Source organism: Prinia subflava, chromosome 4 (assembly GCF_021018805.1).
Source record: "Prinia subflava isolate CZ2003 ecotype Zambia chromosome 4, Cam_Psub_1.2, whole genome shotgun sequence".
Taxonomy (NCBI): domain Eukaryota; kingdom Metazoa; phylum Chordata; class Aves; order Passeriformes; family Cisticolidae; genus Prinia; species Prinia subflava.
This window is the reverse complement of record NC_086250.1, coordinates 24,883,960-24,895,314: the sequence shown is the minus strand read 5'-3', so window position 1 is coordinate 24,895,314 and position 11,355 is coordinate 24,883,960. Positions and strand designations below refer to the sequence as shown.

Here is an 11,355-nt window from a genome sequence, read left to right as displayed (position 1 = left end):
CTATTAGAAAATGTTTGGTCCTCCCTGACTGCCAAGGACACCATCTTTCTGGCATTTAATTTAGTAAGCTTTCTTTATACTGTCTGCAGTTTATATAAGATGAAGGCTGAGATTTCTAGAGGGGCTGGTGAGACTCCTGATTTAGGAGTAAAACCAAGGGTGAAGAATTCTGAGTGGCGTGGGAAATGGGAGGATATGGGCCAAATTTTAAAGGAGTTTTCTGATCCTGTAGTCTGGGACTTTCCATCTGAACAAATTCAGAACCCAGCTGAGGTGGTAAAGTATCTGAAAGAGAGGTGCCATGATAACACTAAGGAGGAAAGGATCATTGCAGTGAGCTGGGCCCTGGCACATGCTTATCGCACCCTGCTAGATACTGTAGGGCAGCAGATAGAGGAAAGGGAACAGGGAGATAAATTAGTTACTGTCCCAGTCACTCAGGCTGCAGCAAACATCCCAGGCTCCAGGCCAGTAGTTAAACCAGAGAGTAAGCCCCAACCAATGGCTGTTGCTGCAAATACAAAAGGTGGAAAGTGTAAAAGCAAGACTGACCGAAGGGTGGAGGATGATGATGATCCAAGAGAAGGACCATCACCAAAATCAGAGACCACAGCAAGTGGCACAGATTCCGGAGCCAATATTGATTCCTTCTCCCTGAAGGACCTTCGAGGCCTAAGGAAGGATTATAGGCGACAGCCCGATGAATCTATAATTAGTTGGCTAGTCCGCCTTTGGGATGCGGCAGGGGAGGCTACCATTCTGGATGGCACTGAAGCGAGGCATTTAGGATCCCTGTCACATGATCCTGTCATCGACCAAGGCATGATGAGGAGGGCTAGCCCTCACAGCCTCTAGGAACGGGTCCTGGAGAGTAGCACAAAGATACCTGTGTGCAGATGACCTTTATATTCAGCAGACACGGTGGAAGACCATAGAACAGGGGATCCAACGCCTGAGGGAGATGGCAGTGGTAGAGATCATTTTTTCAGATGATATAACAACTAGGAATCCGGACTTCGTACCGTGCACACCTGTAATGTGGAGGAAACTTGTGCGCCTTGGGCCACCTGAATACGCTTCTGCTCTAGCAATAATGAAGCGGGATGAGATATATGAGACTGTGCTCGATATGGCAAAGAAGCTTTGGGCATATGCAGATGCTGTACATGGCCCGACTCATGCCAGAATTGCAGCTGTGGAAACACAACTGCAGAAATTAGAAGATAAAATAGAGGAAAGTTGTAAGAAACTCAGGGAAGAGATTAAGGAGGACCTCCTCCAAATCTCAGCTGTACAAATTAGAGGCCCTAGTATCCAACGCAGACGTTCCTCTGTTGGGGAGAGAAGGTACACCCCACGAGCTGAGTTGTGGTTCTTCCTATGTGAGTCTGGAGAAAACATGAGGAGATGGGATGGGAAGCCTACTGCTGCTCTGGCACAACGGGTGCATGAATTGAAGGAAGGTAGGAAAAGGGAAGCAGCTCCAGTTGCCCGTAGTCGAACTGTCAGGCATAATGATGACGATGACTTGTCCAATCCCCTTGAAGGAACCTCCAAGACATATGTCTCAGGAAAGAAGGATAACCAGGCTTAGAGGGGCCCTGCCTCTAGCCAGGTAGAGGTTAGGGAAAACCAAGTTTTTTGGACAGTATGGGTTCTATGGCCTGGCACATCAGAGCCACAGAAATATAAAGCTTTGGTTGATACCGGTTCTCAGTGTACCCTAATGCCGTCAGAACATGAGGGAACAGAACCTATTTCCATTGCCGGGGTGACAGGGGGATCACAAGAATTGACCCTGTTGGAAGCCAAGGTGAGCCTGACTGGGAAGGAGTGGCAGGAACATCCGATTGTGACTGGCCCAGAGGCTCCGAGTATTCTGGGCATAGACTATCTCAGGAATGGCTATTACAAAGACCCTAAGGGGTTCAGATGGGCTTTTGGAATAGCTGCCGTGGAGGCAGAGGGCATTAAGAAATTGAACACCTTGCCTGGACTGTCAGAGAACCCATCTGCAGTAGGACTCCTGAAGGTAGAAGAGCAATGAGTACCTGTTGCCACCTCGACAGTGCATCGCCGGCAGTATCGAACAAATTGAGATGCTGTGATTCCCATTCACAAGATGATTCGAGAGTTAGAGAGCCAAGGGGTGGTTAGTAAAACCCACTCACCCTTCAACAGTCCCATCTGGCCTGTGCGTAAATCTGAAGGAGAATGGAGATTGACCGTGGATTACCGTGCTTTGAATGAAGTGACTCCACCGCTGAGCGCCGCTGTGCCGGACATGCTGGAACTCCAGTATGAGCTGGAGTCCAAGGCAGCAAAGTGGTACGCCACAATCGACATTGCTAATGCGTTTTTCTCCATTCCTCTGGCTGCAGAATGCAGGCCTCAGTTTGCTTTCACCTGGAGGGGCGTGCAGTACACCTGGAACCGACTGCCCCAGGGGTGGAAGCACAGTCCTACCATCTGTCATGGACTGATCCAGACTACGCTAGAAAAGGGTGAGGCTCCAGAACATTTACAATACATTGATGATATCATTGTGTGGGGAAACACAGCAGCAGAAGTGTTTGAGAAAGGAGAGAAAATCATCCAAATTCTCCTGGAAGCTGGCTTTGCCATTAAGCAAAGTAAAGTTAAGGGACCTGCTCGGGAGATCCAGTTCCTGGGAGTGAAGTGGCAAGATGGACGGCGCCGGATTCCTTCTGATGTCATCAACAAAATCACAGCTATGTCCCCACCAACCAACAAGAAGGAAACACAAGCTTTCTTAGGTGCCATAGGTTTCTGGAGGATGCACATTCCTGAATATAGTCAGATTGTGAACCCTCTTTACTTGGTTACCCGTAAGAAGAATGATTTCTATTGGGACCCTGAACAGCAGCAAGCCTTTGCCCAGATCAAGCAGGAGATCGCTCATGCGGTAGCCCTTGGCCCAGTCAGGACAGGACCAGAGGTGAAGAACATGCTCTACTCTTCAGCCGGGAACCATGGCCTGTCCTGGAGCCTTTGGCAGAAGGTGCCTGGTGAGACCCGAGGCCGACCACTGGGATTCTGGAGTTGGAGCTACAGAGGGTCTGAAGCCAACTACACCCCAACAGAGAAAGAAATCTTGGCTGCCTATGAAGGAGTCCAAGCCGCTTCAGAGGTGATTGGTACCGAGGTACAACTCTTCCTGGCACCTCGACTACCCGTGCTGGGGTGGATGTTTAGAGGAAAGGTTCCCTCCACCCACCATGCTACCAATGCTACATGGAGCAAGTGGATTGCCCTCATTACACAGCGCACCCAAATTGGGAAACTAAATCGTCCTGGGATTTTGGAGGTAATTACCAATTGGCCTGAGGGTGAAAGCTTCAGTCTCACTGGTGAAGAGGGAGAAGAGCAAGTGACCCGTGCTGAAGAAGCTCCACCATATAACCAACTGCCGGCAGAAGACACACGCTACGCTCTTTTTACTGATGGTTCCTGTCGCCTTGTGGGGATGAACCGGAAGTGGAAAGCAGCCATATGGAGCCCCACATGACAAGTTGCACAAGCTATCGAAGGAGAAGGTGGATCGAGTCAACTTGCAGAGCTCAAAGCTGTTCAGTTGGCCCTGGACATTGCTGAAGCAGAGAAGTGGCCAAAACTTTATACTGATTCCTGGATGGTAGCCAATGCTCTGTGGGGATGGCTGAAGAGATGGAAGGAGGCGAACTGGCAGCACAGAGGAAAACCAATCTGGGCTGCTGAAGAATGGAAAGACATCGCTACCCGGTTAGAGAAACTACCTGTGAAGGTTCGCCATGTAGATGCCCATGTCCCTAGAAGCAGAGCTAATGAGGAGCAGCAGAACAATCAGCAGGTAGATCAGGCTGCAAAGATAGGGGAGTTGAAGATAGATCTTGACTGGGAGCACAAAGGAGAGCTGTTCCTAGCACGATGGGCCCATGATGCCTCAGGCCACCAGGGTAGAGACGCCACCTATAAGTGGGCACGAGACCGAGGGGTGGATCTAACCATGGATAGCATTTCTCAGGTTATTCATGACTGTGAGACATGTGCTGCCATTAAACAGGCTAAGCGGGTGAAGCCCCTCTGGTATGGGGGGCGGTGGTCCAAGTACAAGTATGGGGAGGCCTGGCAGATTGATTACATCACGCTGCCTCAAACCCGCCAAGGCAAGCGCCATGTACTAACCATGGTAGAAGCCACTACGGGATGGTTGGAAACCTACCCCGTGTCTCATGCTACAGCCCGCAACACCATCCTGGGCCTTGAAAAGCAGGTCCTTTGGAGGCATGGTACTCCTGAGAGGATTGAGTCAGACAATGGGACTCATTTTAAAAATAATCTTATTAACACCTGGGCTAGGGAACATGGCATCGAGTGGGTGTACCACATCCCCTACCATGCACCAGCTGCAGGTAAAGTGGAGAGGTACAATGGATTGTTAAAAACCACTTTGAAAGCATTGGGTGGGGGGTCTTTCAAGAACTGGGAGCAGCATTTAGCAAGAGCCACCTGGTTAGTTAACACTCAAGGTTCTACCAACCGAGCAGGTCCTGCCCAGTCTGAGCCCCTTAATATAGTAGATGGAGATAAAGTCCCAGTGGCCCATGTCAGAGGTTTGCTGGGGAAGACAGCATGGAATAATCCTGCCTTGAGTACAGGCAAACCCATTCGTGGGATTGTCTTTGCTCAAGGACCAAGTTATACCTGGTGGATAATGCAGAAAGATGGGACAACCCGTTGTGTACCTCAGGGAGATCTGATTGTGGGATGATATCATTGTTTGCTGAGCGTTACCACCATTGTCTGTACGTTAGATCATACAGATATGAGACAGAAGGAAACGTGAAAGTGTCAAAGGTCTGAGCAAGTAAGATGGAAGGAAATGTGTAAGTGTGGAAGGTTTGAGCAAGTGAGAAGAAAGGTTTTTTTTTCATTGTGTTCAGTAACATGTTCACGATATGGGATAAGGGGTGGAATGTCCTGGGGTGACAGGACATTTTCATGCTTTGTATCCCAAATTGTGGGTTTTTTTTTTTCCTGTTCCCATGTTCCCAGTTTGTTTTGTCTATAGCTGAGCCCCTCCCCCGGCTGCTTGCTTTTGTCTTGCTTGCTGCTAGCTTTAGGCTGCTTTGCTGGCTTTGCTCTCTTGCTTTCTGCTTTTTGCTTGCTTTTTGCCATTTTTCTGCTTTTGTGTTTCCCTCTCTTTCCTTCCTCCCTTCCCTGAAGACATCGGACCTGCTTTGGGCCCTGATTTCGGGAACATCAAGGGAACACGCCCCGGAGTCTGCACCTGAAAGAAGCTTTGGCACCCTCCCCAGCAGAGACTGCTCACCCTCTCTTGGACTGGTGAAAACATTTGTTGTCATCTCGGACTGTTTTTCTTGTGTTGGGGAGTGTTTTTTCGTTGTTTCTCAATAAACAAGTTTTTTCCACTTTTCCTCTGAGGAAATTCCTCCCGAACCTGGTGGTGGGGGAGGGAGTTGTGGGAATTTTCCCCTAAATTTGTCCTAAACTAGGACAGAGGTGAACAGAAAATGTAAAGAAAAGCTAGTAACATTATTCCATTCTGGTTGAGCATATATTACTAGATTCCTAACTAAGGAATAAGACACAGAGTTATCAATATAGATTTCTTCAAGGATTATCAGAGTCATGCCTCTTAATGTTTAAATGACATCACAGAGCACTGTGGTAACACATGTATCTAATAAATTACAAGATTCATGGTAAATTAACTTATTTTTTTCTTCACACAGTTTCAGTACTACTGCTGAAAAGATCTGTTTGCATGAAGAACTTGGACACTGAAAATGTTTCTTACATCTCAGTCACAGGTGAAATCTCTGTTTTCTAAACTAAAAGTTGAATATTCATCTTTCCTTCTCACACTGCCTAATTTCTTTCGCTACCTGCTAGTAATTCTTTCATTGTGTTGTTTAAGTTAAAACGATATAATGACTGCTATAATATAAATCAAAGTTGCATTGATTTGTACTGTGTCCAAGACTGGTCTATGAAGGTAAGAAAATTCCACTGAGTTGAAAATCATGAAGGAGAGTCCAGCTGGGCATTTTTTTACCTTTCCTTGGAGGCAGAATTGAATTACAGCCAAAATCAGTGATCTTCACTACCATGCGATTGTCTACTACACAATTTGTGGATTTGAGTCGACCATGGACTTCAGTTTTGCTTGAGTGCAGGTAAGACATCCCCTGTGGTTGAGAATAAAAGAGAAAGAAAGCACAACTACATGGGAGATACTCTGATGTTACCATACTCATCAAGAATGTGAATATTAGCATATCTGTGCAAGTAATTAGATGGACTTCAGCTGCAATGGATATTCATACATCACAATTCCCTTTCATATTATTATTTTACAAAAGAGACTTTCCAAGGTCTTAGGAACAGTCAATGTTAAGAAATGAGGAAGTGGGTCATGTCATAGGAGGCCATACTTCCTTTTATTTAACAACAATTTGACGTAGCATCTTGGTTTTGTCAATATCAAAACACAAGTAATTAAGAAAATGTATTTTCTCCTACAAAAGTTTTAATTTCATTTGCATTACATGTTTTTTGGTAAATTTAATATTGATTTCTTGGAATGTCACACAAAGAAGTGCTTCCAACTACACATTCATCCAACAGACACAAGAGGTGTGAGAGGAATTGCTCTTTATGTCTGTATCATCTTTGAAAATCACCATACACCAGAGACATTATTTGAAACATTTGCAGCAGATCCTGTAACTGCAAAGCAGAGGACTCCAGAGCAGTCAATGCAGAGTGTCAGATGATGCACTAGGGCTTAGATCGGCCAAAGGATCAGACTAGAGAGTTATAAAAGTCTCTACTGACTGACTATTTATGGTTTTATCCATACAAGTCAATACATACCAGCTGTCCATGAGCTAAACTTGAAGCGAGCACGAGGCCTGGCCAATGCAGTTTCATCTTTATTTCCTGAGATTCACACTCCTGACTCATAACACACACAGGCTTACAGAGGTGTGCAGCTTGCCCCTTTTTACATATCATATGAAATTATCTGATTTAGTCTAAGACACTCAGATACGGTGCAATACATGAGAAGGGGCTAGCACTGAGGCACTGCAGGAAAAGAACATTATTAAGTGTGTGTCAACTGAAGAAGGGAGTAGGTATGTTAATATGTACCCTCTTGCTATTATTTATTCTGTTTCATCTCACTCTGCTGAACTACTTAAAGTCATACTTAGTGATAACCTACTCTTGGTTGACTTTCTTCCTATAGGCCTCTTTCCTTCATGCTCAGTATATGAAGTGCAATCTATATCCTGTGGAAGCTAGAACAGGTATGTCATATCTGTTTAGTTTCCTCTCTGAATGATCTTCTACTTAGGCTCCTACATGTATAGCTCATCCTTTTGTATAATTGGTAGATAGAAACTCATCACAGTTACACAGCCCAGGTGGTCATGAATACACTGTTTGACATGCTGGATTTTCTTTTCAAATACTGGGTTACCCATAACTGGGAATGGACCAGCAAATGCTACAAGAGATCACTGAGATATGAGCTGAGTTTTGGGCAGAGCAGATGTATGTCTGAGACACAAGCAGCCTTCAAAAGATGCAATCTCTGGAGAATGTTGTTGGACTGGTTATCCTGGACCTATCTAGACCATGCCAAATTTACAGAGGTTATGTGCACATTATACTCAAGGAACACATTTCGTCATTAAGCAGCTTTTAGCATGCAGCCCTGATGACACTACCCAGGATGCTTTGCCTGCTTTAGGCTCTATTTCCTCCAGCAGTGCCTTCTTCCAGCTCCTGCTTTCATTAGCCACAAAATATTCCCATTACTGGAGCAGAATTCCCAATTAGTATCAGCATCAAGTAACAAGCAAAGGTAATTAAGATTTCCTTACCCCAACGCTTTCTTATTAACAGTTTCTGGAGGCAAAGGTATTATAGATGTACCTGATAAAATTTTCCTCTTTTCTTCCCACTACCCTATGCACCTACCTGAAAACACAGAACCTATTAAAAACCCACAATGTGATTTTCAAAATTTATAATGACTTTCAGTACAATAGTTCCAAAATTTTGAGCATTCTTGTAACCTTTGCTCTGGAGCAAAGGTTTCGTTCTGACTGACAAACCTTTTCCTGGCACAGTGCAATAATATTACAATCCCTTGCACAATATCCTGCAGCAGCCACTTATTTAATAAACAGTATTGCAACAACAGTGTATTCATTAATGACTACAAGGCTTGATTAGTGCAATTCCCTCTCATCAGACTTTTCATCAGAGCTCTTTGGTCACATGGCCAAATCCATGTAGCTACAAGGTGGTCCTATCAATCCTAGAGGCAGCTATGATAGCAAAAAAGAAAGAAAAGGAGAGGGTGAGGGTGAGGGGAAGTAAACAGAGTACATTTAGGGCTTCCTCTTTGGCCACCCCACCTTCTCTATTGAACTAGAGACTGCACCAAGAATAGTCATCATTTGGCTGTTTGCACCAGGGAAAACAAGTGACCCAACCTTTGTTCAGAAACAAATGCAGCAGCTTCTCATGCAAGCACAGCATGAGGACTGTTTGGGCCATGGTGAAAGCAGAGTGTATGAAACTGGTGGTGTGGAGAGGAAGAAGCATCTCAAAAGGAAGGCAAAGGAACTGCTGCACCTGGTCATGGGTATTTTAACAGCCTGAAGAGCTGTGGCTGGACTTGAAAAGGATAGATACTGAGATGAGAGGAACTGGAGTTGAGAGTCCATGAAATGACTTCTTTAAAAAGAGAAGCCATTCAAGTAAATATAGACATGGTGCTTGGAGGTTTAGAAGATATGTTTTGGAAAAAACAACACTAGAGTTTTATGGAAATCTGTACGTTCCAGAAGCTTCACCACATTATCAAGTCAAGGAATAGGAGAGGTTGGCAGATCATCCAAATGACAGTAATTTTCCTGATATTCCTAGATACTCATGAGAGTTTCTGAACCATCTCTAGTAACACAGCTAATAACACTCAGGAGCCATTCCACATAACAGACACTGCCAATTCATCCTCAGATGCCATGACCCCTTTACCAATGGTGCAGCAAATGACTGGCTGTGAAATCTCAGTATGAATGCAGTCATTGGTCATTTGGTCATTCCCACCAGAGGGACTGGGATTTCTCTTTCCTCATAAATGGAGACATCCTTATTTTCTAAGGAAACATCTGAAGGTGAACTGCAAAGGATCAAAAAATACCCTGAGTTTTGAAATGTTTTAAGGAGGAAGGGAAGCTCTTCTGTTGCTATTTAAAAAGAAACTTTACCTGAACGTTAACTGAACTTGAAAGTTATTAACAAGGCCAACGAACTGTGACAATTTGGATTAAAGGGGCTTTAATAGAGCACAAGATTTTCAATATCTCTTTAGAATAGACACAGTGAAGTCATTCATCATGGTGACCAAATGTGAACTCGTGCATGTAGGGAAACAGGAGGACCATCCGACTTCAAACCAGCAATAGGAAAAGGAGAGCAGCTGAGCACTAGCAAAAAGACAGAGGGGATTCTCTACGTTATCTATAGAGGCATATTGAATTATTATACCAGTGAATTACAAAGGGTCCTTACCTACTAGCAAAACAGTTACAAGTCTCTAATGTAGAACAGAATTTCCTTTACTATGCATATTGATTTTTCCTACCACAAGGACCTAAAAAACAAAGATCTGCTAAAAGCTACTGAAAACAGGCCTTGGTTTCTGTACAAGATTATTTTTTTCCCTCTCAAACTGCTTGAAATGGATAGCTGTAGTGAGAAATTAGAGTTTCACAATCCAGTAAGAAAATCAGGATGATACACAAACAGTTTGTTTAGAAAAAGTTGGTCCCATCTCTGGATATATATTAGAATAATTCTGACTTGAAAAAATACAGTTTTGTTCTGTATGCTTTACCTAAGACCACAAAGGAGTGTTTTGCAGAGCTTGTGACTGCATAAGACCTACTTATCGGAGCCACTGGTCAGTGGACTGTAACCCTCTGACCTTTGGGCCATACTTCATTTGCTTATTTATAAATAGCCCCAAGCCAGTTCTGGCCCCTATTTCCTCCTTCAGTCTAAAAGCCACTGGTCTCCTGCCTCAGATACCTGTCCCCAGAGGAGAAAAGACTGAAGGGGCACACAGCTCTAGGAAAGAAGACCTTGAGAGCTACACTTCTCAGAGGATCAGTTTTGCAAGACAGGACAGGTTGATTCACATTGCACTGTCAGCAGTCTACTTACCTTGGCAATATCATACAAGACAGAGATTTTAAATTCCCAGTCCATGAACGTGCCATCAGGGTAGGATATTTTATCATTTAAAACATCCTGTCAAGAGAAGAAAAGTTTTTCAGGGAAAAAGCAGAAGATGAGATATGGGTATACAAATTGCATGCCTTTCAACCAGCAACTTTACTTCTTATATAGAGTACATGCATTAGAACAGAAGTTGACTCAAAAAAACCAGGGAATATTAAATAAATATTAAGTTTACACAGAGCTAGAAAAGTGGGGACTACAGAAAAGAGGGGTTTCTGCAATTAAAAATACGCTGTGAATTTGGTCTTTCAAACAAGTCTTTACTAACACAAAATAGCTGAGAAACAAATTCAAGTCGTTCAAGAGGAAGGGAGAGGATTTTCCATGTTTTGTGCTTACAGTCCATTTCCTACCAATTTACTGCTAGCCTTACAAGTCCAAAGTAAACTGTTCCTTTATCTTTGGCTGACAGTCATTTACAGTTGTTTCAGCCACGATGACATCGCTTGATACAAGTAAACTTCCATGCGTATGCCAGTTTACCATAAAATAACTTAGAGAGAGAACAATTGATTTTCCTGCCTTGCTGTAAGTTTGTTCCAGAGACAACTGCTACTGATGACAGTTTTTGTATGATCACAGAAACAGAGACAATATATGCCCTCAGAAGAGATAATGATTATCACTTCATGACTGGCACTGAAATAATATTGGTAGTAATAAACCATAGGTCTTTCCATACTTTTGCCAGCATCAATTTACCATTTCTTTTTATAAACAAAAATTAAGGGTTGTTTTCCCTTATAATGCAGAACTTGCCATTTTTCTCCCTTACTAATATGGAATATATTCTTTTTTTCTGTCTTTGCACACTTTGTGGTACACAAGCACATCAGCAGAGACAACAGCTACAGCTTGGAAAATGAAGAACAAGTTATATCCTATATGCCTCCAATAAGAGACACAATACAAATACTGGCTGTTACTGTGGCCTGGGCCTGTAGTTTTCCTTGGCTCCACCTCACCTCACCCTCTTGCTGCTGCGAACCATCAAAGTGACAGCAG

The 11,355-nt window shown here is 43.8% G+C and overlaps 1 protein-coding gene across 1 annotated transcript in view; it reads right to left on the bottom strand.

The window, feature by feature from the left end:
* The window catches only part of GUCY2C (guanylate cyclase 2C), a 52,317-nt gene that overhangs the window by 17,120 nt on the left and 23,842 nt on the right, over nt 1–11,355 (bottom strand). Inside the window, exons 16-17 of the mRNA XM_063396112.1 lie at nt 10,273–10,359; nt 6,080–6,212 (exon numbers count right to left, since the gene is read on the bottom strand). Coding sequence (XP_063252182.1) covers nt 6,080–6,212; nt 10,273–10,359 — 220 coding nt within the window. The remainder of the gene's footprint in view (nt 1–6,079; nt 6,213–10,272; nt 10,360–11,355) is intronic.